Source organism: Equus asinus, chromosome 1 (genome assembly GCF_041296235.1).
Source record: "Equus asinus isolate D_3611 breed Donkey chromosome 1, EquAss-T2T_v2, whole genome shotgun sequence".
Classification (NCBI taxonomy): Eukaryota; Metazoa; Chordata; class Mammalia; order Perissodactyla; family Equidae; genus Equus; species Equus asinus.
The window spans coordinates 197,701,208-197,728,078 of NC_091790.1; the positions used below are offsets into that span (position 1 = coordinate 197,701,208).

General features: G+C 38.5%; 1 protein-coding gene across 10 annotated transcripts in view; it reads right to left on the reverse strand.

Moving 5' to 3' along the window:
- The window catches only part of TPK1 (thiamin pyrophosphokinase 1), a 320,428-nt gene extending 313,027 nt beyond the window's left edge, over positions 1-7,401 (reverse strand). For 3 of the 10 annotated variants that reach the window (XR_011505033.1, XM_070515250.1, XM_044766718.2), the window contains exons 1-2: positions 7,009-7,260; positions 6,828-6,886 (exon numbers count right to left, since the gene is read on the reverse strand). Coding sequence is in view for 6 of the 10 variants with exons in the window: in XM_070515250.1 (XP_070371351.1) it covers positions 6,828-6,870 (43 nt within the window). In the remaining 4 variants the exon portion in view is untranslated. Of the gene's footprint in view, positions 1-6,827; positions 6,887-7,008 lie in introns of all 10 variants that reach the window. The other 7 variants (XR_011505038.1, XR_011505034.1, XR_011505037.1 and 4 more) reach the window with 7 other exon arrangements.
- Between the last annotated feature and the right edge of the window lie 19,470 nt (positions 7,402-26,871).

Below are 26,871 nucleotides of genomic sequence, written 5' to 3' on the forward strand. Positions count from 1 at the left end.
AAGCCAGACCTGCCAACACCTTAACCTTGGACTTCCAGCCTGAGAAGTGTGAGAAAATAAACTATTGTTTAAGCCACCCAGACTACGGCAGCCCCAGTAAACTAACACATTGCTCCAAACACTTAAAAACTTTCCAATAACTGACTGTAGCTCTGCTTTTTACACTTAAATTAAAAATGCAGTTCTTCAGTCACACTAGCCATATTTCCGGTGCTCAATGGCCACATGTAGCTAGTGGAAACGGTATTGGACAGCACAGATCTAGAGAAGAGACCAAACCAGAAGTTTCTAACAAGAATGCCTGCTTAGTTGGGCGATGGGACCAAGAAGCATCTTACTACTATATTATCAAAGAATCTTTAATTCAAAATTAAATGCAAGTGTAAATGAGTCAAATCTACCCTTACTTCATTTTTATTATGATTTGCTGAGATTAAAGAAGGGAGTTAATAGTGTAAGGCTACGTTCATACCTATGATTGCTACCACCAGTTCTTGAGAGGTCCGTCTGTCACTGCAAAATACAAAGAACTACAGATGTACGCAGGCAGTATACACTCACCATTACAAATGAGTCAGAACTCCAGGCACAGATGACCCAGGGATTCCCAGATTAGCCACTAGTAAATCAAGGAACGCTAATACCCATCTTCAGGTTTTATGATGCCTTTTGTGAAATTAATCAGACATTTTCAATGGAAATTAAGTTCCAGTATGAGATGGCATGAATATTATACTGAACAGGCTATTCCTGGATTCATCACCACTTCACAATGAGGCATCAAAAAAACTATGACCACTATTAAAAATTTCATCCGTCTACAATTAACAGTTCAACAAGCATGGAAGAAAATTACAAAATTCAGGAAACAAAGTTCTGGTAGACTTGCCTGAACAGTTTCACCTAACTGGACTGAACAGATTTACTAAAATGGGTAGCTATCACCTTTGAGAATTAATTAGAAAAATGAATGCAGGGATTTCAAAATTTAATAATCAGTGTAATAAAGTACACCTAGGGGCCAGCTCAGTGGCATAGTGGTTAAGTTCCTGCGCTCCGCTTTGGCAGCCCAGGGTTTGTGGGTTTGGATCCTGGGTGCAGACCGACACACCACTCTTCAGCTGTGCTGTGGCAGCATCCCACATACAAAACAGAGGAAGATTGGCACAGATGTTAGCTCAGTGACAATCTTCCTCAAGCAAAAGAAGGAAGATTGGCAACATATGTTCGCTCAGGGCCAACCTTCCTTACCAAAAAAAAAAAAAAAAAGGTTCATCTAGTGGAAAATATTTTACATTTGCATAGGACTCTACTTCTTAAACTTGCTTTTTATACTTTATAATATCTTAAATTTGCCCCAGGACTTCATGTTTGGATATATTCTTTCATGTAGATAAAGAAACTAAGGCTCTAAGAAATTAAATGACATGTCCAAGGTCACATAACTAGTGAAGAGGGCAGCTAAAACTCAAACCTGGGTCCTCTAGTTCCAAAACTTTTCTATGTGCTTTCCCCTGTTGAAGCACTAAATCCATGCCTAGCACACAGTGTTATGTAAATGTTAGTTATTACAAAAATTTGTAATATAATTATGTTGACTTGCTCAAGTGCATACTCCTAATACTTAAAATGGTAATTCAATTCAGAATAAACCTCAACAATGGTAATTCAGTTCAGAAGAAATAACTCCCAAGAGCATTATGGTCACAGGAATCTTTTTAAAATTTAAATGCATATAATCTTTTCACAAAGAAATATAGAGTAATAGATAAAAGACTTTCTAGCATAAAATTTATTTATGATGATTAAATTATGTGAGGAAAATAAAGTGGAACTTTTGGAGTTTATTATATATTTTTTAAGTGAATGATGACTCATATCAAATTGCTGTATTTTTTTATTCCATCAGATCCACTTAAGAGAGATGTAAAAGCTTTATTTAAAACGCCAATATTCAATGTTAAGGAGGATTTAAAATGTGAGGGACAAGTGTCCTAGATTTAAAAAGGCTGAACCAAATGCACAGGTGGTCCTGGCTTGGAAAAAGCAACTGGAAGAGTTATTTTTGGAACAAGAGGAAAATTTAAATACGGATGGTACTAGATACCATGAAATTTCATATGGAAAAGAGGAGTTATGAACTGAATAAAGCAACTTACAGCATGTTCTCATTTTGGTTTAAAATACCTAACTGTGTATTCACACACAGCAAATACCTGGAAGGATATAAATATAAATACTTGCATACCAAATGTACCCATACATGGAGATGATAGTGGTAATCTCTGAGAGGCTGGAATACGGTATTTTTATTTCATTTTTGTTTATCTATTTTTTCTAATGAATATGTACTATGTCACAAAAATAGGGAAAAATTTAAAAGTAACATCAGAATTTTTATTAAACCAGAAATTAAAACTTCTGTAACTGTTTGCTCTGCAACTTAAGTGTGTGAAATAAGCACACGTGAAATAATGACTCTGAGGATGGTTTGACTTTTCACTTTTATTTTATGAAGCATTTAAAACAAACTTTACTTTCAAACATATGGAGTTCTAAACATAAAGCTTCATGATAAAAACTGAAATGACCACAGACAACAAGGAACAAAGCAAAAAAAGTCCAGATTTATAAGAATATTTTGAAACGGCACCCAATTTTACAGTTTAAAACAGCAATAGTACGCCCTCAGCATTTAAATATTATTCCTCATTAATTGAAAAATAAAACAACCTTTAGATAAAAAGTTAAGGCATTTAGAGAAATACCTAAAACATTTGTACTCTTACTATCTATCAGTGTTAAATGCTTTACAGATATTCTTTAATCTTCACAACTCTCCTTGGAAAGCGTCATTCTCTCTATTTCATTGATGAGAAAATCAAGATTTAAAGAACTGTATCCAGACTACACAAAGAAACTCCTACTTGGTAATCATTTCCCAAAAATACACATAGCAAACCATTATGCTATATACCTAAAACTAATACCATGTTATATGTCAATTATATCTCAATTTAAAACATAAAAACACTCCTACAAACTGATTTAAAAAAGAGAAGACAACCCAATAGAAAAATGGCAAGAGACAAGCAATTCACAAAAGATATGAAAACAACCAATAAACACGTGACAAGATCAGCATTCTGCCATAAGGGAAATGCAAAATTACAGACAAACCTCTACACACCCACTAGAATGGCTAAAACTTAAGAATAACAATTCTAAGGACTGGAAAAGAACATTCCAGGTGATAAATTTAGCATGAGCTAAGGCAAGAGTACTGAAGCTGGCCCAAGTGTTCACATGAGTCAATAATGGGCAGCTCAGCTTGGAACGGCACAGACAGGTCAATGATAAAAAAGGAATTCTGGAAAAGTAGGTAGGAATCAGATCTTGGAGGGCCTTCAAGGCCAAGACAAAGACTTTAACCTGTATCTGATTAGCAACGCAGAACCATGACATGGATGACACAAATTATTTGAGCTTTAGGGTATATAAAAGGATGCTTTATATAGAATGTTCCAAAGGAAGAAGGACACAGAAACTTCAAAAACTTGCCATCTCCTACCCTGCATTAAATTTCTCTATCCTCCACAATCTGGTTTTACCCTCACTGCTCAACCGCCTTCGTCCAAAATCTCCATCTGCACCCTCCCCCCAAGTCACCTTCCTTGTTTTTACTCACCACCAGGTGAGCTCTTCACAGTCAGACCATCACCTGCAATGCTCTCCTGCTTTCCCAAGGCCTCTCTCCATCTAAACCCAGCGCATTCTGGAGGCCCAGATGATGTCTGTTCGTCCACTCCATGATCTCTTTGCCTACTCCAGCCTGCCCTCGTCTCCTCCTGAGTCCCTAAGGTTCCTATGCAGGTTCTCTACTGCATAATTTCAACAGCTAACTAGAAGCCTCGTTTTGTTCTTGACTCTCCACACGACCATAAATTCCTGGATAGAAGGGATCACTTTTGTAGCCCCCCAGCACCTCCTATCAAAGGCTATACACTAGCTAGTTGTTAGTTCCTCTTGATAACAGAAATGCAGACATGCCCTTTGATCCAGCAATTCCCTTTCCAGAAATGGAGCCTGATATACTCAAATAGGCAGAAATATTATGACCAAAGATATGCACTGTAGTTTATAACAATAAAAACTAGAAATAATCTAAATGTCTATTAATAAAGACTATTTCATTTGAGATCATACTGCCCATTAAAAAAACAAAATTGGAATACATTTACATATGGACCATAACAAATAAGTAAGTGAAATAAGTAAGTGAAAAAAGTTGCAGAGAAGGGTGTAAAATAGGTCCTATTTCATTTACTTATTTGCATATACACACACCTTAGAAGAACACAGTTTTAGAATGGTAATCTCTGGGAAGTAGGATGGACTTTTTACTTGAGAAACACTTCTATTTTGCTTGAAAAAACTGAACAAACAGAACAATGTTCATAGTAAAAAATACTTAACATTTTCACTCACTGCCTCAAGAGTAATTTGGAAAATAATTTATAGCATGAATCCATTTTGTTTAAAACAAGAGCAACAATATACTGGCATATATACCAAAATAAGCATTTAGAACTTATGCCAAAAGTTATTTCCAGAAGAGGGATTACAGGAAACTTCCACATTCTAGGCGAGACAATAGTTGTTCTTTAAATAATAAGCACTTACTTTAGTTACAAAAACCAGAGATTTTTTTTAAATCATCTCTCTGAGCTAGATCATCCCAGAGAGAGAAGCATTTTGGTCTGCCTGGCAATCCTGAAGAGAACCAGCTGAACTGTTAGACTGTCCACTATAGTAAATCTGAGTAAGCATTACAGGTCCATCATGCCTACAAATTAAATTTACGGAAGTTATTAACAGAAAAACGACTTCTCTGCTAGATAAGTATGAAATGTCTGTGTGAGGAAGGTAATCTCTCTAACACACAGTTAACCTCTAATACTGACTGAATTACTATCAAGGGCAGGACACTGCACTGGTCCCTCACAATACATGGCTGTTTTTAAATCTCTCTTACACATCTAGAGTCAACCATAAACTTGCCTGGGCCCCTCGTTTCAAGACCAGTGCTGGAGAGGAGAGAGGAATCTTTACAGGCTTTTACGCTGAAGAGGAAGAAACTATGAGAAGCACTGAATCACACAGAAGCCCCCAGGGGAGCACTGGGTTCTGGCTCATCTCAGTGGATCTGTGCTTCTATGGGGTATCACAGCTCTTCTGCGTCCCCTATATGCCCTGCTCCAGTGCGGGGCTTACAGAGGTCTGACTTGAGGTGCCACAGCCTTCTCCACCAAGCCTCTGATAAAAACAGAGGGAGCAGAGCTGTCTGTCTTTACTACAGTCTACTGCCTCAAACCTCTTCCATCTCAGCATTGACCCTGAAACCCAACTGCCTTTTTGTTTTCCCTTTAGACTTACTGCCCAGTATAACAGCTTATCACTACTGACACTAAGGGCTTTACGTGTATTACAACTCTTTTATATTCACAACAACCCTGTGACGTATTCCTACTTTACAGATGAAGCAGTTGAAAAACAAGGTCAGGTAACTATGTGGCAAAGCTAGGACTTAAACCCAGAGTCTGATTCCTGGGTCTAAACTCTACTATATAGCACTCATGCTCTTCAACCTAGAAAACACCAGAAATCTTTAGTCAGTAAAGCGCTTAGGTTTTAGCAACAAATCCAAAAGTCAACAGGCCACCGGGATCAAATGTTACTCTTGGAAACGCTGTTCATCCGGCTATTATTGGATAACTGAACACTATGAAATTTACTTTGCAAAATGTTTATGTTTGCCAATGCTTTTCTGAACTTTTGAAATGCTGTTTACAGTAATAACTAAACACCCAACCTTTTAACCAAGTCAAACATATCCGGGTTCAGATTCTCGTTCTGTCTCTGTTTTCCTTCACCTGTAAATAAGCTACAAAGGTGTATGAAAACAACTTAGGATAATGAATGGAGAGTAAAGAGTCAAAAATCTCTACTTCCATTCTTTAATTGTTTTACCATCAACACTCCCACGATGTGGGAAAACTGACAAGTTCAAATCAAATTGAGTACCCTAAACAAAACCCATGAATTCATGTGTTTACAGAAAACAACTTGAAACATTAAGAAATTATGCATTGTTTAAATTTATGAACTAATAAACTAGTTCTACACAACATACACACAATAAAAACTGGTAAACAATATATTTAATGTTATGGAATTATCACACAAGTCAATTGCTACACATGAGAATGAATCTACTAACTAGCCTCAGAAAAACTCATTCCTTCCATCTATTTCCATGTGAATTACAACAATGTGAAACTGTAAAACAAAAATCCTTGAGTGTTGTATCTTTAAAACGTTTTATATGGCCATTTACTAATCTTTTATTGGAAAATCTTGGGCCCTTTGAACGGATTAAAAATGCACAATGGACAGGAAATAACGACTGATCTTTACCCCTTTGGTGCCTACTGTTCTGCTGTGTTAGAGATTAGACGGCAGTTGGAGGCCTAACAGTTAATATTACAGGTCGTCCTGACTCTTCTCCAGGTGGAATGCATACAATATATCAAGTCATTTCGTCCTCACAACTCCATATGGCAAGGACTAATATCTAGTCCCGTTTTGTCCAGATGAGGACACTGAAGCACAAGAGAGGTGGAGTAATACACCTAAGGGCTCAGAGCAGGGCAACCCTAGGCCGACTGTAAACCATCCTGGGTCTACGGTCCATCCCTGATAAGTGTTCAGGGCTCTGGGGAGGGGCACGTCAGTGACACTGTAAAACGTGGAAGGAGATACAATACCAGTGGGAAGCAGGGGTTCCAGCGGGGTAAAGGCATGCTCCATATCGGATCACTCGCCTCTGCATTAAAAAAAATTAAAATGCCAGTTAGAATTTTTCCTAGCTAATTAAACAGCGCGCGAACTCGCCAGAACATCGGGCCGCTCTGATGCAATGCTCGGGGCAGCGTGCGCGGGGCGGACCTCAGAACGAGCGGTGGCGCTCGGCCTCCAAGCCCGGGTACGGCTCGCCGGTGGCGCCACGGCCGGGGGGAACGACGACACGGGATTCCGGGCCGCCCAGCCAGCCTCTCCCAGTGCATCCGTCACCATCCGGGGACTCTGGGGCAGCGAGAGGCGGCCACCCCTCCCCGCGCTCCCGCCGCCTCCCCCGGCCCGCGCGCCTAGGACGCTGACAGCCCGCCGGGCGGCAGTCGCACTTACACAACGGCGGGTGGAGCCCCCGGGGAGCGGAGCGCAGGCCGCGGGAGCGAGGGCGATCGACCGCTCGGCGCTCGGCTGCGACGCCTCAGGGAGCGCGCGCGGCCGGCGCTCGCAGCTTTAAGTAAAGGACGCGCGAGGCGGCCCCGCCTCCTTCGGAGAGCCCCGCCTGGGCCGAGGGCCCCCGGGGCCATGTCCGCCTGCCGGCCGCCGCTTCCTTCCTCCCTGAGTGCTAGGCTAGCTCTCCCCTCCAACCGCCCCGGCCGTTTCTGCGGAGCGCTCTTCTCGGAACTTTAGTAAGGAGGCCGCTATTTGCTCGAAACCGAGCAGCAGATGCCCCATCACCCTTCTTCAGCCTGGCTGCAGAGCCAAGCAAACTTCCCCGGTTTTCCAGAGCCCTTTTCTCGGTCCCCATGCTGGCTGATCACTCGCTTGCTGCAGGATCCTTACTGAACCCTCCTTCGTTAGGGTCTGCCCTTCTTTCCCTTGGTGGAAACAAGCATAGAAGTTTTTGTTGGAGGAAACTTGAAGCCGCTTGCGTGCAGCCCCACTCGCTGCAGCGCTCCCAAGATGAAGAGCGCATTCGGTTGCCATGCAACCTTTTCCAAGACTGAGCAAGCCTAAGCTCCGGAAAATTTCTTTCTTTAGGCTAAAATCCCCTCCCTGTACCTACCACTGCCCACCCCCTCCTCCGGACCGTCATGTGGAGAGATCTCTGGTCCTCACAACCCTCTTAAGCGGGGTTGTAGAGAGTTACACTTCCTAGGCATTACCTTTTCTACGCTAAACTCAGTTCCCTCAAGGTTCTTGTATGATGTGATTTCAGACTCTACCGTCCTGGTTCCCATTCTCCGTATTTAATGTTCCTGTAAATCGTGGTTCCAAGAACTGGTGAGAAGAGCACCGCTCTCCACGTAACAGTTCGTGCAAACCCCTGCATAAAAGACTTGTCCCAATTCCAGCATGACTTCTAGCAGCATACGGCGTGTCCCTAGGATGACCCCACCCCTGCAGTAAAATGCCCGCCTGAGAAAGCTCGGGCTGCCAGGAGAATTTACTGTCTGTCCTAGCCAACACCTGATGATATGCCTTGACCTCACAAAGGGCTTAAAGTTGTGAATATGTATCTCTTGTAACTCAGAAGTGTCCCTTTCTCAGGGACAGGAGAGCCATTCCTTTGAATGCAGTCATCAGAAAGGATGGGGCCTGTCTCCCAGTCTCTGTGGGAGGATAGAATCCTGGCTTCCATAGCTGCCAGCTATCGAACAGAGCTGTGCTAATGCCGTTCACACTGACCAACCCGTTGTCATTTCTCACTTCTCTGACTGTGCTGAGCCCCCATCTTCCCCTTCCCTTATGTTCCCTTTAAAACATCCAGATCACCTCTGCACAAATCAGAATGGAGCTCAGTTCTTTCTCCTGCCAGTAGTTACTGAATAAAATCTGTTTTCACCACTTTAACTAATATCTGGCTATTTATCTTTGACACTGGTCACCATGTTCTAGGGGTGATGGAACCATAGAAGAGTACAATGTGGCCTGTGCTTGTTAACTTTTCCAGCTGTCGGATCAAATAGAACTTCCAGATGTTTTTCTCATTAGCCACCCTTAAGCTAAGCATATACATATCTCCTACTCAATTTTAGGCCAAACTGCTAGGGACTTCACATTTATATTTGTAAAATTAAATATTATGAGTTTGTGATCACAGTTGCCACAGGCATGACATTTCAACGATGTCACCCACTAGCTTTGGGCATTGGGACTCTACCTCAGTTCCCGCAGGTATAAAACGGGAACAATGTTGCCGACTTTGGAAGGGGTCTGTGAGGATCAAATGACTTGATATGGATAGACACCCGGCCCGGTGCCTAGCATACACAGGTTTGCAACAAACGTTTGTGGCTCTCCATCAATATGGTATCCCACGTATGCCTTGATGACATCACTGTTGGTAGCATACATCCTTGCAAAGTTTTTATGTGTAATGTAGATAAAGTTTCTCCCAAAGTCATTAAGAAGAAAATGGAAATATTTAACCACAATAAATTTTCAAAAGTGCACGTTTAAAGATGCCACTAGTAAAACTAAAAGACAACAAACTGGAGGTGGAGGGTGAATATTTGAACATGTAACAGACAAGTGGTTGCCATATCTATATCATATGAAGAACTACAAACCCATCAGTAAAAGGCAAACAAACCAGTAAAATGGTCTCCAAGCATATATATGTCCGAGCAAATTACAGGAGATATTCAAATGGCAAATAAACGTGAAAAACATAACATCACTAGCATTCTGAGAAACAAACTTGAACAATGAGATAAATTTACTTGCCAGACTGCGAACTACTTTTAAATAATAATACAAATTTACATTTATTGAACAATTATTTTGTTCCAGTCACTGTGTTGAGGTCTTTTATATTTTATTTAATTACCCTAAAATGTGGGCTCCGAGAGAACAAGGATCAAATTTTAAATCTTTACCTTTAAACCCTCACACTCTAGCAGAGTTACTGGCAAAGAGCAAGCAATCAATGTGTACTTATTGATTGTTCATAATGAAATTGTTTGCAGAATCCTGGACTGCTACTCCTCCAGTTCTTCTCCAGGCTCATCCATCAAGGCTCAGCACAAAACTGACTTCCTTCCCCTGGTCACTCCTGCTTTCATCTAGGATTTGTTTTCTTGCATAGCCATACTCACAATCTGTAGTTATTTAACTTACTTGTTTATGACTTGTCTCCTCCGACTAGCTCCCTAAGAGTGGGAACCATATCTGTTTTGTTCCTGGCTATTTCTCCAGCCCAACAGGACACCTACCCACAGTAGACTCAATAAATATTTGTTAAATGGATTAATAAAGGGTGGGGAAAAAATGGAAAATTATAGTACATCATACCAAGAATTTGGTAAAAGAATAAGCTAAATCAATATGCCCTCATGTGGAAAAATGTCCAGGAGAGAGTAAATTTTACAAATGCAAATGGTAGAATAACCCCACTTATATTTTTAAATGTATTTGGATATCCATGGAGAATTGTTAAAAGTGAACTCTGAGAAAAATGGATGGAGTACATAGGAGGCCACAGATGAGGGAAATGTTACTTTTTATTCCATACAATTCGTATTTTATTGTATAATACTTTTGCAATAAGCATATTAAAGAAATTTAAGTCAAGTTTGCAAAAATGTATATTAAAAGAAAATTAATGAGTCATTGTTAACCCTTAGCATATTTTGGGCTTCCAGAGAAGGCAACACACATACAGACATGGTTCAATTTTCAGAGGAGAGATCCCATAGCTTCAACCAAATTTCCAATGATTCTGTGACCTCAAAATCTTCTATGGGGTAGGAAGGAATTCCCACTAGTAAGTTAAGTAGTTTTCTCCAGGATGGAAAGATGGCTCTCCCATCCTACTCACTAGTTATCTTCCACTGTGCCCCCTTTTTCTTGAACTGGTGGAGTTCAAAACAGGCATATTGTTGCAAAAAGTTCTGTAATAAAAATGTTTTTTCAGTGAAATAAGTTTTGAAAACACTGCATACTATCACCCACCTCCTTTGAGATTGATAACACATTATCCATCTTTAAACATTTCATAAAGACCAGAAGTAAAGAACCTGTTTAGCTCCAAACCCAGAATGTCTCAAAGACACTGGAGCACGTGACACTGTTTTCTTGGCATCTCTTTTACAATTTTGCAGAACAGTGTTGCTCCAAACAAGTGTTGGGGAAAAGCTACCAGAAGCTATGAGCCCTGGCGCTCAATTCTCTTTGCTGCAACAGCTGTTCCTCCTATACTGCCACTAAGTGGTCTTGGAGTTTCCAGTCTTCTGTCAGTTTCCATCAGCTCATCCACTTCAGGGTCTTTTTGTTCAGAAAATCAAATTATTCTCTCAATTTCAAAATGCATGTCTATTATGATCTCGCTTTAACAGCTGAAGCAGTATTTCTAGCTGCCTTTAGGATATTTCCACTTAAATATTTCACCATCACCTCTGATTCAAGTGGTTAAAACTGAAATCATTCATTTATGCCTCTCCCAGAGTCTCCATTTCTTTCCTTGGTATCATTACTCTTTTGCACTCCTTGATAAATAATTTTAATTTGCCTTATCTTTCATTCCATAAACTCGGCAAGTCGCCAGCTTTTGTCCTATTGCTCACTTGTTCCAGCCTGTTCATGTCAATTTGGATCAAGATTCTGTTACCCTTGTCATTTCCTCTCATCCATCAATCAAAATCCTCATTATTTTAAAACCTATCTGAAGTATCATCTTCTCTGAAAATCCTTCCTTGAGTTTCACTCAAGCCCCTCACAATTAACCTCATTTTTCTCTGTAATCTCGTTACATTCTTTTATGCTTCTCTTATAGACCTTTCCACAGTCTGATATAGAAGGCTTCATTTTAAATGTATGCTACCTTGTGGTCCAAGAAGGCTGCTTGAGCTCCAGCCTTCACCCATCCATTTAAAGCATTAGGAAGGAAGAACGGCAAAGAAGATATACCACCTGCCTTATAAAAAGATGTCAAAGACAGGGGCCGGCCCGGTGGCACAGGGCTGGTTAAGTTTGCGGGCCCTGCTTTGGTGGCCTGGGATTCTCCAGTTTGGATCCCAGGTGCAGACCTACGCATCGCTTATCAAGCCATGATGTGGAAGGCATCCCACATATAAAGTAGAGGAAGATGGGCACAGATGTTAGCTCAGGGCCAGTCTTCCTCAGCAAAAAGAGGAGGATTGGCAGCAGATGTTAGCTCAGGGCTAATCTTCCTCAATAAAAGAAAAGACAAGATGTGGAAGACAAAATGCACCCAACAATTAAGGAGATGACTTTATTCAGGCTATTGCAAAAAAGGAGCACACCCTAGATCCTAAGATCTGAGTGTCTCCATGGTGTGGTTTGCCTTAGATTTTATAGGGCATCATAGGCAAGTCTCAGATGGGGTAATTCACAGTTTTTACAATCAAGGGAAATCTCAGTCAGCTGAACAGAAAATGTGTAATGTGTTTAGCTATTTTCAGGCAGACAAACATTTCTAATATCAGCTAACCATTCATGGGACAAAGAAGGGTGAGTTGGATATATTTCAAACTAATATAATGTTTCATGGCAATTGTATCTCAATTATAAAAAAGAAAGAATGGGGAGTTGCAGGGACTATCTGGCCTCCTCAGAGGTCCAGGCTATCTGAGGGGCTCATGGAGTCATGAGAAAGTATGCACGGAGTCTTACTGAAGTCATGCAGGGCAGGGTGGTTCTATGAGGTAATCCCTTTCCTGGAACACAAACAGGTGGGGGAATTTCTCAGCCATCACTGTTTTCCAGAGCACAGGCTCAGGTGAAGTTCAGCATCGTCAGATGCGTCCTCAAAGTCTCACACAGTACATTTGCCCAAACCTAATTGGCCAGCACTTAATCACGTGACTCCATCTAGCTTTAAGGGCGGCTGGAAAATGTAATCTGTTCGATAAGATGGAGATAAAAATAGATTCTATTACTAAACAGGAATGTGCCGGAGTCCAGCTCCAGCCAGTAGATTTTCCTGAGGGATGAACAGCGTCGGCGAAGAAAGAAGTTACGGTGAGACTGGAAGTGAGGTTTCCAATTTATTCAAAGCATTCAAGCACTTATATAGGGTCCAGGTCACGCGTTTATGATTTCATAGAATTATCTCAGTACGTAATTTTGGCAAACAAAATGGGTACATAAGCTTATCTTGTTATAATATTAGCACAGTATGTTTGTGAGAAGTAAGCAACCTTTATTAAATATAGATATTGACCTTTTCTACATGTCTACTAGGCGTCTAGATGTTTAAGACTGATTGCAAAACGGGGTGTAACGTCTAGATTTAGTTCCTCATGGGTCGAATGGCCCTAAGCCTCCATCTTTATTCCTGTAATAACGAAAGCAGAAGTATTGCAAAGCATAAGAGGATCGAAAGCCACACAGGCACAGTGCTTGGGTTTCTCTTTTATCATTAACTATTTTATAGGGTTCCCAATCCTCATCATAATCCCAATTCCTCTGTGTCAATATATTATGATATTTCTTGGTAACTTTGTCAGGATCATGAGTTGCCTTAGGAAGGGGTAGTTTTTGTATGTCGCTGTTCCTGGGTGGGTGCCACCATTTGCCTCTTGTCCTAACAGGCCTAGGATAATCTCTACCTCCTGGAAGGACCTGAGGAGGGAATGTTTTCCCTTGAGGCTGATTATTAGAAGGCTTCTTCCTTGAGGGCTGTCCAAATTCCTTTTCCACCTTTCCAGGAGGGGGTCAGAATGTTTTTTTCCCTTCAGGCTGTTGTTCCCTGAACATTCCCTAGAAGGCCAGGTTACGTCAGCTTCTTTCCCCTGCTTGGAGAGATTTTCCCCAAGATATCCCCATGTACAGAAAAAGAACAGCAGGAGCAATATTGCTAAGATTAGTAGCATGAGTAGGATCAGGAGCGGCCGACCGCCATCTTCTGAGGGTCCGCTGTGCATTCCCTCATCTCTCTCCTGGACCGTTGTCCTTGGGTAGAGGCTTAGCTGACTGGTGGGCGGCTCCCGGCAGGAATGGGAAAACAGATATGAAGAGCAAACCAGCCAATCAGTATGTGCAACACTCAGACTCCATAATAACTGCTGACTGTGGCCCTTTTCCACTCTCCAACCTCTCTCCTCTAGTCCTCACATGGTAGCCAAAGCGCTCTTTTTGAATTGTAAGTCAGATCATGTCCCTGCTTGCTTAAAAGTTACCAGCTGACTTAAGAATAAAATCCAAACTGAAAAGGCCCTGAATAATCTGGCCTTGGTTCATCTCCAATTTTATCTTATACTGTTCTTCTTACATCTGAATCTCTAGCCAAACTTGCTTCTGTCATGCTTTTTAAGCAGAACAATTCCTTTCTATTTCTTTTTTCCCTCTCCTAGAATGTTCATCCTCCTCTGCCGAGTTCTTTACGTAATTGGCTCATTCTGAGCTTAAGTGTCACCTCTTCAAAGAAGGCTTTCTTGATTTCCCTGTGTAAAATTACCTCCCCTAGTTACTCTCTGTCTTGGCACACTGTTACTCTTCTTTAGAATACTTTCCTGTTTATTTATTTATTGATCTTCTTTTCCATGGGGAGGTAGGGACTTGGCCTCTGCCAAGCATTCACTGCTGTATTCTCGGTGCCAAACATAGTACATGGTACATAGTAAGCAGTCAATGAGCATATATATAACACTTACATATGAACAATTTACATAGTTTATATATAACATATGCATATATAAAATACTTATGAAGGATTTATTAACTACAAAAGATCTACATATTACTGAAAAATATCTATTGTACCACAGAATAAATATGAGCTAGACATATTATTTATTCAACCTATGGATAATATTTAATGCATAGAAGGCTTTGGGAACACCTGGCCACTCCATGAACTCCCAGACACTGACAACTTGCGGCCTGGAAGCCACTGGCATAAGAGACAACATCCTTCTTTTAGGAGTCAGTAACCTGGCTTTCAGTACTGAAGAGGACAAACTCTTATCTTGTTTCAACCACGATTATATTTGTGAAAGAACAGAAAGCAATAAGCTTCTATCTTGTTTAAGCCATTCTTATTTAGTTTATTTTTCCTTTGGTTATATGTTACCCAACCTTAGTCCAAATTGGTACATCAGCTAATAAATGCTTTTATAAAAAGACTTTTATACATGACAAGACATACATGTTCTTAATTGAGAAGACTCCTCACTAAAAAAAAAAAACTCCAGATAAATGTAATAAATTTAATAGTGAAATTGCCTCAGAATTACCCATTACAGTTGCTGAGTCCTACTTCCTTCTCTAAAATGTCTTTGTAAGCTGGTTTTCAGATAGTGTGCACAGATGACAGAAACCTTGGCCTCAGATGACCTCAAGCAGCGTGAGGACCAAAAAAATTCCTGACTGTGGAACCCAACGTGATGTAAAAGCGCTACAGGGCACCTCGTGAGAAGCAAAGGGTCCCTCGATTTGTAGCAAGTTGGACTTACAAGATCCTTCCACTCTCACCATCCAATCAGATTCCACCAAGCTAGCATTTTTACATAATCACTCCCACTTCCAACTCCCTAAAAATCCGTCCCCACTTCAGCTCAAGGAGATAGATTTAAGCCTTGCCTCCCGTCTCGTTGCCAGTCGACCCTGCAATAAAGCTCTTTGTTCTCCCAAAGCCAGTGCCACAGTATTGGATTCTATGAGCATCGGGCAGCGATCCCTTGCTCAGCAACTATACTTTTCAAAATTCCAATGAGATTTTTATGGAATTTTACAAAGTGATTTGTAAGTATGCCAGGAGAAGAATAACTTTTTTGAAGAAGAAGGTCAATAAGAAGAGACTTTTCCTAATAGGTATATAAAAATATATGTCACCATAGTAACTAAAAAATGGCAGCATTAGCATGGAAACAGATAGTTTAATAGAATAAAATAGAATTCAGAAACAAACTCATATATATGGGAATTTAGTTTACGATAAAAGTGACATTTTAAAGTAGGGGAAAAAATACAGTGGTATACAATTGACCCTCTTTATCCACACGTTCCACTTTTGCGGATTCAACCAACTGCAGAATGAAAGGCCTATGATGTTTGTGTCTGTACTGAACGTGCACAAATATTTTTTCCTGTCATTATTACCTAAACAATACCATATAACATCAATTTACATAGCATTTACATTGTATTAGGTATGATAAGTAATCTAGAGATGATTTAAAGTATACAGGAGGATGTACATAAGTTATACGCAAAAACATTGATTGAACATCCACCAATTTTGGTATCCAAGGGGGGTCCTGCAACCAATCCCCCGAGGATACTGAGGGAGGACTATATTTAATAAATATTCTTGATGCAATTGTCTATACGTGGAAATGAATAAAAATCAATTTCTACCTGACACCATATAAAGATAAATTCTAATGTGTTAAAAGCTAAATATAAAAGTCAAATCCTTTTTGAGTAAGGATTTAAAGAAATAATATTTGGATGAGGAAGGTCTTCCTCAGTAATTCACAAAACTCGGAAGTCAACTCAGATTTCACTAAGAAATTCTAAACTCCTATAAAGTGAAAAACACCTTAAAGAGACAAGCATCACAGAGGGAAGCAATATATGCAACATAAATATCAGGCAAAAACTTACTATCCAGAACATAAAAAGAGCTTCTGTAAATTAACGAGAGAAAAAGAAAGAGCTATTCATGGAAGAAAAAAATACACAATGCCAATAAATACATCAAAGATGGTCAACTCTCTGATAATTATAGAAATACAAACTAAAACAATAAACTTTTTAATTAAAAAATGGAAAATATTAATAATATCTAGTGTTTAAGAGGACTTAGGGAAATGGTCATTTTCACACACCTTTATGTATTGTACATGGGTAAATCCTTTTCTGGTAGGTGAATTTGGTAATATCTATAATTATTTTGAATGCACATGCCCTGTGATCCAGCTTTTCTACTTCTAAGAATCTGCCTGTATTTGCACACTTTTCAATGATGTATGCATACAGATGTTATTGTTGTGTAGTTAGAAATAGCAAAAAGTTAAAAATGTCCAAAATAGAGGAATGATTGAATAAATTAACTCAAATAATACAGCACAATCTGATGCAGTGATTAAATGGCATGAAGCAGATCTCTATATACTTATATGAAAGTATCACCAAAAAAGGGAAGGTGAAGGAAAATATGTATAACAATACTTCTTAGACTTTAACGTTCATAAGATTCACCTTAGGAACTTGTTTAAAAATGTAGATTTTAGAGGCCACACTTCCAGAAATAATTTGTTAGGTCTGAGGTTTGACTTGGTATCCTGCATTTTAATGAACAGTCCAGGTGATCCAGATGGATTTACAATCATACTTGAGAAACACCGCCCCAAATGCATGCTTTTTTTTAATAGTTAAATATATATGCATGCTCCAGGGACCAGAAACAGTTTACTTAAACTGTCTTTAGGTATCTATATTTAAATACACATATATACTGCTATCTACCTGTGTTTATTTTTCAATAACACTGCCAGCTGTGCTCTGTTTAAAATCACCCAACCCCCCACCCACGCCCACCTCCATCTCCTGGTGAGCATGAGGCTCATTTAGGATGTCACTCCAGTTCATAATTTTGGTCACTTTTATAATTAAAGTATGCTTACTTTAATACAAAAATTAAATATTAAATTAAAAACAATATTAAAATAGGCTCAGTTATGAAGATTCAGGACTGTTCCTTGCAGAACTTAGATCTCATATTTGATTCAAAACTTTGCTCCTTTCCTACCTCCCAGAGTAGACTGAGGGGCTAGCTATCTTGAGTGGAAGAGAAAAGTATCCTGCTGTCCCGCATCTTTCTCTTTCCCATCCATTGATACTCCTCTGGGATTAATGCTCAACTTTGGAGTGTGAAGTGGGAGAGAGTAGACAGCTGCCAGATGACATTGCTGACCGCTTTCCATTGGTTATCGTCGACCTTTCAATTGCCTGCAGACATCAGTGTGAATTGAAAGTGACATTATCACACTGCACTGATGAAGCAATCATGATGTATCACACATTGATAAAGGAATTCACTCAAAACAGCTCCTGTAGGCATAGCCTGTCACCACGCACTGAAGAGACCCTGGCAAGCATGCAGCCCTTCATTTCATCTACTCACAAACTGGAGCCTGTCTGCAGGCAGAGAATTCATTTTCTGTACCTCTCAGGAACTAGTCACTCAGCAGTTTGGTCATGACCTCCTCAACTCCAGGAACATCATGTTGCTATATGTTTTGGTTGGGATTCCTCAGAAGGAGAACCTAAAACAGGGATTTGAATGCAAGTAGGTTATTTGGAAGGGCAGAGCCACTTGTAGAGAGTGGAGCTATTAAAGAAGGCAGCTAAGGAAGGATGCATAAACCGGGTACCACTGTGGGAGACTGGAGCTGAATCCTGTGGGAAATGCTGGCACACACATATTTCAGGGTAATCCCAGGTAAGGGATATTTATACGTTCGCTGTTATGCATCAATTGTTTGTTGTTAGTAAATAAAAATACAAGTTATTGTTTACATTGGTCTTGTATCCTGTGACTTTGTTAAATTCACTTCTTAGTCATTTAAATTTTTGTAGATTTCTTAGAATCTAAAGATCCTGTTGTCTGCAAATCTACTGATCATATTGTCTGCAATAAAGACAGTTTTATTTCTTCCATTCCAATCTGTATGCCTTTTATTTATTCATTTTTATGTTTTGCTTATCATGCTGGATAGGACCTCTGGTATAATTTTGAAAGCAAATACTAAGAACAGACCTCCTTGCCTTTTGCCAAATCTGAGGCATAGAGATTTCCGTCTTCCACCACTAATTATGAGGTTGGCTGTAGGTTTTTTCAAAATGAGCTTTATCAGTTTGAGGAATTTCTCTTCTATTCCTTACTTTGCTGAGATTTTCACTGCAAATGAGTGTTAACTGTGAAATGTATCCTTTTTTGCACCTATTAAGAAGACTATATGAATGTCCTACTTAATTCTGTTACTATGGTAATAATGATTGATTTTCAAATGTTAAACTAATCTTAACTCCTGGGATAAAACTCCACTTGGCCACAATGTGTTATCTTTTTTATGTGTTACTAGATTTGATTTGCTCATATTTTGTTAAAGATTTTGCATCTATGTTTGTGAGGAGGTATTAGTTGTTGGTATTCCTTTCTTATATCTTTTGTTTTGGTTTTATGGTGATTCTAGCCTTACAAAGTAAGTTGAGAAAAGTTCCTTCCTCCTGTATTTTCTGGAAGTTTATGTAGAATTGGTATTACTTCTTTCTCAAATATTTTATAATTTCACCAGTGAAGCCATTTGAGCTTGGAGCTTTCTGGAGGGATAGATTTTAATTGCATCTTCAATTGCTTCAAGAGATATAGAGTTATTCAGGTTTTATATTTTTTCTTGTGTCAGTTTGGGTAATTTGTGTCTTTCCAGAAATTTTTCTATTTCGCACATATTGTCAAATTTATTGGCATAATATTACTAATATTCCTTCATTATTCTCTTAAGATCTGAAGGATTCATAGTGATGATCTCTGTCTCTTCCTGATATTGGTAATTAGATTTTCTCTCTTTTCTTGTTTATCACTTACCTAGAGTTTTATCTGTTTAATTAATCTTCTGAAAGGGTGTTTTGATTCCATCAATCCTCTCCATTGTTTTTCTTTTTTCTTTTATAAATTTGCATTTTTATTTTTCTTCTTTCCTCCTACTTATTTGGGATTTAATTGGCACTTCCTTGTTAGCTCTCTAAGTAGGAAGCTTAGGTTATTGGTTTTAGATTCTTCTCATCAAATAAATATAAGCGTTTAAATCCATAAATTTGCCTTTGGGCGAGCGTTCTTTAACTACATCCCTAAATTCCCATATGTTGAATTTTATTATTATTCTATTAAAAATGTTTTCTTAATTTCCTTTATGATTTTTTCTTTGATCCATGTGCTATTTAATATGCAAATATTTGAGGACTTTCCAGATATGTTTTGTTATTGATTTTTAGTTTAATTCTACTGTTGTCTGAGCACATATATTGCAAATTTATACATTAGCTAAGACTTGTTTTGTGATCTAACATATGATCTATACTGGAGGATGTTCTGTGTGTGCTTGAGAAGAATGTATGTTCTGCTGCTATTGGATGGAATGTTCTGTATATGTCTGTTAGGTCCATTTGGTCTAAAGTATTGTTCAAGTCCAATATTCCTTTATTGATTTTTTATCTGGATGAGCTATCCATTATTGAAAGTGAGGCATTGAAGTCCCTTCCTATTATTGTATGGTCTGTTTCTCCCTCCAGATCTGTTAGTATTTGCTTAATATATTTAGGTGTTTTAAAGTTGAGTGCATATATATTTATGATTGATATAAACTCTTGATGACTTGACCCCTTTATCATTATAGAATGACCTTCTTTGTCTCTTGTTATGCTTTTGACTTAAAGTCTATTTTGTCTGATATAAGTATAGATAACCCTGCACTCTTTTGGTTTCCATTGCATGGAATATGTTTTTCCATCCCTTCACTTTGAGCCTCTGTATGTCCTTAAAGCTGAAGTGAGTCCCTTGTAGTCAGCATATAGTTGAGTCTTGTTTTGTTTTTTTTTCAATCCATCCAGCCACTGTATGCCTTTTGATTGGAGTATTTAATCTATTTACATATAAAGTAATTATTGATAGGTAATGAGTTACCAATGCAATCTTATTAATTGTTTTCTTATTAATTGTTTTGTAGTTCCTTTCTTCCTCTCTTATTGTCTTCTTTCTTGAATTGATGATTTTCCATAGTGGTATGCTTTGATTCCTTTCTTTTTATCTTTTGTGTATCAATTGTAGGTTTTTGCTTTGTGGTTGCCATGAGGCTTACATAAGATATCTTATAGAGATAACAGTCTATTTTAAGATAAAAACTTAACTTCATACAAAAAATGCTCTTTATCTCCAATATTTTATGTTTTTGATGTCAAACTAACTTTTTATATTTTATATTGATTAACAAATTATTGTAATTATAGTTATTCCTAATACTCTTGTCTTTTAATCTTTATACTAGGACTAAGTAGTTAACACTCTACCATATTACGTTATTAGAGTATTCTGAATTTGACTATATTTATGATATAATATAATAATATATATTTACTATATGTACTATTTATAATAAATAATATATAATTACTATATACTTCAATTTGACTATATACTTACCTTTATCAGTGTTTATATTTTCATATGTGTTCCTGTTACTAGTTAGCATCCTTTCATTTCAGTTTAAAGAACTCCTTTCAGCATTTCTTATAAGACAGGTCTAGTAATGATGAATTTCCTCAGCTTTTGTTTGTCCAGGAATGTCTTTGTTTCTAAAGGACAGCTTTGCTGGGTAAAGTATTCTTGGATGACAGTTTTTTTCTTTCAGCATTTTGAAATATCATCCCACTTTCTCATGACCTACAAGGTTTCTGCTAAGAAATGTGCTGATAACTTTATGGAGGTTCCCTTGTAAGTTACACGCTTTTTTTTCTCTTGCTGCTTTAAAGATTGTCTTTTTGTCAACTTTATTATAATGTGTCTCTGTGAGGATCTCATTAAGTTGAATTTGTTTTGTGACCTATGAGCTTCATGAACTTAGATATCCAAATCTTTCCCCAGATTTGGGAAGTTCTTACCCACTATTTCTTTGATTAAACTTTCTGCCCTCTTCTCCCTCTCTTCTCCTTCTGGAACTCCAATAATTTGCAAGTTTGTTCTTTTGAAAATACACTGTTGATCATGTTGGCTTTTTTTTCACTCTTTTTCATTCTTTTTCTTTGTTCTCCTCTGACTCAATAATTTCAAATTTCTGCTGTTCTATCTCACAGACTCTTTCTTCTGTTTGTTTCATTCTGTTGTTGATGGTCTTTATTGCATTTTTCACTTCATTCATTGTGTTCTTTTGCTCCAGAATTTCTTTTTGGTTCTTTTTTACGATTTTTATCTCTTTATTAAACTTCTCATTTTGTTCATGTTTTGTTTTCCTGATTTCACTGAATTGTCTTTCTGTATTTTCTTGTAGTTCATAGAGTTTCCTTAGATAGCTATTTTGAATTATTCATCAGGTAAATAGCAGATCTCCATGTTTTTGGGTTCATTTATTGGAAGATTATTGTGATCCTTCTGTGGTGTCATGTTACCTTGATTTTTCATGTTCTTTGAAGTTTTGCACTGCTGTCTTCACATTTGAAGTAGTTGTCACCTCCTCCAGTCTTTACTAACTGGCTTCAGGAGAGAGATACCTTCTGTCAGTCCTTCCAGAGATTCTGAGGCTATCTCAGTCCTTCTATGGGTCACTTGTTCCATGCTTCTTTCTCCCTTGTTGCGAATGTTTCAGTTCTATGACTGCTCTGGATCCTGCAAGGCATCAGGCCGAGTGCTGACAGCCTGTCTTTTGTTTTCCAAAAGGTGGCACTAAAGCTCAAATTTGTAGTATTTCCTCAGTCTGTAGATTTGGGTCAGTTTTCTGTGCATGTTTATTAACCATTTTCTGAAGCTTGCTCCTTCTGCTGCTGTCAGGAGCACTTATAGGGAGCTGGGCACAGGGTGGGGGTATGTGTGGGTGAGGCACATGGAGCACTGGGGGTGCCTGTGGGTTAGTTGGGCGCATTTGTGTGTTATATGTTCCCTGCGACTTGTGGGTGGGCTTCTTGATAGACTCTGTGACATAGTTATTAGGATCCACTTCTATTTAATGTCTTCTTAGAGTCTCATCTACTGTTCTCTCAGCTTCTTCTTGTCCCTCACTCATGTAGCTCATGATTCTGTATTCTGGATGTTGCGAGAAAGACATGAGCCCCTTTGGCAGAATCCCACACAGCTGAGGAAGTTGTGAGCTCACTCACATGCTCTTACTTTCCCTTGTGGGAGAAATCATAAGCCAAGAAGACCTCTATTGGCCCTAAACTGTGCTGCCTTGGGAGAAGTGCATCCAAACTCGTATTTTTTTGCCCCAGTGGTATGCTAGAACTTCTCCTCTGGAAACTTGTACTTCAACAAATGCTCTCTAGTCCATAGGTGATTGTCTAAGACCATGTTTTATAGGGGTTCCAAGAGCATGGGTGAGAGGGGCTGGAACCAGTACATGGGCCACTGCAAAGTCCATACCAGGACTGAGATCTGTCTTCCTGTTACCTGATGCATGGGTGGGCAAGACAATTCCTGAGTTCCTTAGCATAGAGTGCTGGGTCTCACAGCTCCCTCAAAGGCACTTTTGTCCTTGGATAGATGCCAAATGTTTGTTGTTACAGGGGGCACAAACATGAGGGGCATCTTATGCCACCACAATGCTGGCATCACTGTGAATTTTTCATTTCAGGTATTCTGTTTTTCAATGCTAGAAGTTCTGTTTCGCACTTTCAAATATCTTCCATTTTCCTTTAAATCCTTGAGCATAATAGCTGTTTTGGAGTTCTTATCTGCTAAATTCATCATCCTTGTCGTTTGGGGATCTCTTTATTGCCTTTTTATTTCCTTCCTGATATGGGTCAAGTATTTCTGCTTCTTTGCATGTCTAGATAGTTTTTGTTGGATGCTGGGCATTGTGATTTTTGTGTGGTTGAGAGTTCAAATTTTGTTTTCTTCCTTTGAGGGTCTTGAACTTTGTTTTCACAGGCAGTTAATTTACTTGAGGATCTGCTTTATTCTTTTGAGGTTTGTCTTTAGGCTTTCCTAGGACGGGTCTACAGTAGCCTTTACTCTAGGACTATTTAGCCCTAGTAGTAAGGCATGACTCTTTTGAGATTCCTAGTGACTGTCCTGTGTATTTAACAGGTTCCCTCCTCTCTGGCTGATATGAACTCCATTATCTCCCAAACCCACCTGAATTCTGGGAATTGTTTAACTTACAGTTGTTTGGATGCTGTATTTTCGCTGGCCTTGAAGAGTTCTACTTAGCACATGACTGGAATTGAATTCAGTCAAAGACTTGAAGGGAATTGTATGCAGATTTCTGGAGCTCTTTTTCTGTGTGGTTCCCTGGTACTCTGCCCTGCAAATCCCAGCTACCTTGGCCTCCTCAAATTTTTATCTCTGTCTTGTCATCTCAGTAGGCAGTTGGTTTTAGTTGGTTTTTCCCCAGCTATGCTGTAGTCTGGAAAGAAAGCTGAGATGATCATAAGTCTCATCTTGTTTGTTTCTCTTCTCTCAGGGCTCATAGTTCTGCTCTGTCTGTTTCATATATTTTGTGCAGTTTTCTAGTTGTTTATGAGAGAAGGCAGATCCTCTACTAGATAATTCTATATAGAAGGAAGTTCTTTTCATTAAGTTTAAGATCAAAATTGAAATCCCAAAAAGTTCATTGGAAGTTCTGTGTCCATGATGAGGAGTTTTTGACTGTTGGACCGCATAATAGAATGGGTGATTGATTTCATTACCCTCCTCCTTAAAAGTCATTATCTGTGGAAACTTTTCTGGGGGCATCTTGCTTTGAAATTCAATTATTCCTAGTTCAGATCTTTTTTTGTTAAATGTCTCAAGAAGATAAACCTTTCATTTTCTGTTAGGGCAGGATAGCAATTCTCTCTTCAATTGTATTTTTCTGCTACTCAACCATATTCTGAGGGTTTTTTTCCTTAGTTTTTTGGTATTTTCAGAAATAGTTTTTATTCATGTTCAAATCTGCCTGATCTTTTATTCATACTGTTTTATATTATTACGATGTCTATTCTTTCTTTTACCTCAAGAATCATTTTAAGCTTTTTTATAGTCCTTTTCAGATTGTTAAGTCATCTGCAGTTTACAGGTCTTAATTCTCCTGTTGGTTGTATCTCCTGACTCTTTCACATTGTTATTTGTTTCCTTACGTGGCTTACAATTTTTGATTATATGTAAACAGCAGTTTTGTGTTTGTTTATAACAAAACCCATTGTTTTCAACCTTTCTTAATTAGATTTTACTTGAAATTTTCAGTTAGCAATTTTTGCACCAATGTGTAACAGAAATCTCAGGTTAGTTTATTCACAGCTGGTTTTTTATTTCCTTACCATTCAATACACTGAATAAAGTACAAGGAAATTACCTTATGATTTTCTTGGCTGAGTTTGTGAGCGGACGTGGCATTATGCAAGATTTTGTTTCTGGCAGTCCTACCACATGAATCTGAAGGCTATGTCTTTTGTTCCAAATGTGCTCTAGCGTTTTAGTCTCCTGCAGTAAGATTTATAGGAGGGTCTGAATCCCTACGAGCACAGCTGAATCAGCATGCACATCTATGTTTGTGTATTTACACAAATATACACATCTATGAACATAAACACATAATATACGTATATCCATACATACACAAAAACAAATACCTATATGTATATATATTCACACTCATAAATTTAAATATATCCAGCATTTCAATATATTTGTAGGGGGAGGCTGTGTCTTCTATACCAGTTAAGCTGACATACAGCTGGAACATGCCTGAAATTCCTTTGAAATGCTGGGATTCCTATGTGTATGTGTGTGTGAGCAGGGGAGAGGAGTAAAGAACAGACAGTTTTGTTTTGAATTACAGAGAAAACTTAGCACACCTAATAATGAATTCGCAAGCCTTCTCTGCTTCAGAATTACTCTTCTCTTATAGTCCAACTCCACAAACTCTCCCTTTACACTCTCATCCAACTACACACCAAGTCGTTTCCATTGTACCTTCTAAAAATTTCTCCTAGTCGTCTGCTGCTTCCTCCTTATTTCAGGCCTCCACCATATTTCACCAGACTGAGGCAATATCCACTGAAAAAATCTGCATTCAGTCCTATCCCCACTTTACCAATGCAAATGGCATAGTGGTCTCTCTTAAACACAAGTCTGATCACATCATTCCTCTGCCCAAAATGACCAAATTGTTTCCAAATACTCTTGGGATCAAGGCCAAAATCCTTAAGATGTCCTAAAAGACCCAGTGTGTTCTGATTTTGTCTCGTTCTCCAGCTTCATGTACCACATTTCGTTAGCGCACTGACATCTCAGGTTATTGAGTACACCAAGTTCCCTTCCAACCAGGGTCCTTTACATATACTATGTGCTCTGCTTGTAACATTGATTTGAAAAATTATAATTAAATACTTATTCCTGCAAATTTTCGTTAAATGTCTATATCTCCTTAAAGACTGTAAGTTCCATAAAGATAGGAACCAGTCTTCTTCCTGCTCTTAACAAGGTACTTGGGGCCTAGAACATGCTCAATAAATGTTTGTTGAAGGAAGAAAGGACAGAAGAACAGAAAGAAGGAAATGAAACATTAAGAGCCTTAATTGGAATGAATTTTTGTCAAAGTAAAATTGAGCCAACTATAAACAAGGGCAAATAATTGACTATCAATTTCATTCCCGTTTTGGTAAGAGAGGAAAATAAATTAACTTCCTTTCTCTTCTCAGTAAAGAAAGAAGACATTTAAAAAGAGGAAATTAGAGCAGAAGTCAAAGTTTATAGACTTTACCACACTTCTTGTTTTAACTCATTTATTTATCATGAAGTGAACAAAAAAAGTTCCAACGTGAGATCCTGAGAGAATTTCCTCCTGCCACTACAAATACAGCCAACTGGGCTTAGCATGATTTATCATGTTTTTGGAACATTGTTTTAATAACGGTGATTTAAAGTAACAACCTTTTAGGGTAATTTATAATAATGAAAAATTCCCACCTCTTCTTTGTAGATTATCTTTGCGCCTGTTTTCTTTCCAAAGTAGAGCTTTTACTTCCTATTCTTTTCAATTAATAGAAACACCATATACATTCCGGCAGCCTTGTAGAAATTATTGATACTTACAGTAGAGGGCAGTAGAGGAGCACATCTCAGGATGAAAATATTGGACGGCATCCACAGTCCCTTTGTTAGGGCTCCCCTTGGAGTGATGCACAGCCAGCTCACAAAGGAAGACTTAAACAATTTGAGAAGATATGAGTTGAGAAGATTTAATGACTATAAAGTCACTAAATGTCTCAAAATTTGGAAAACCCACGGAATTTTAAACATTGATTTTGAAGGGATAAATTTCATATCTTATTCCCAGGGGCAGGAATATACAATCTGTT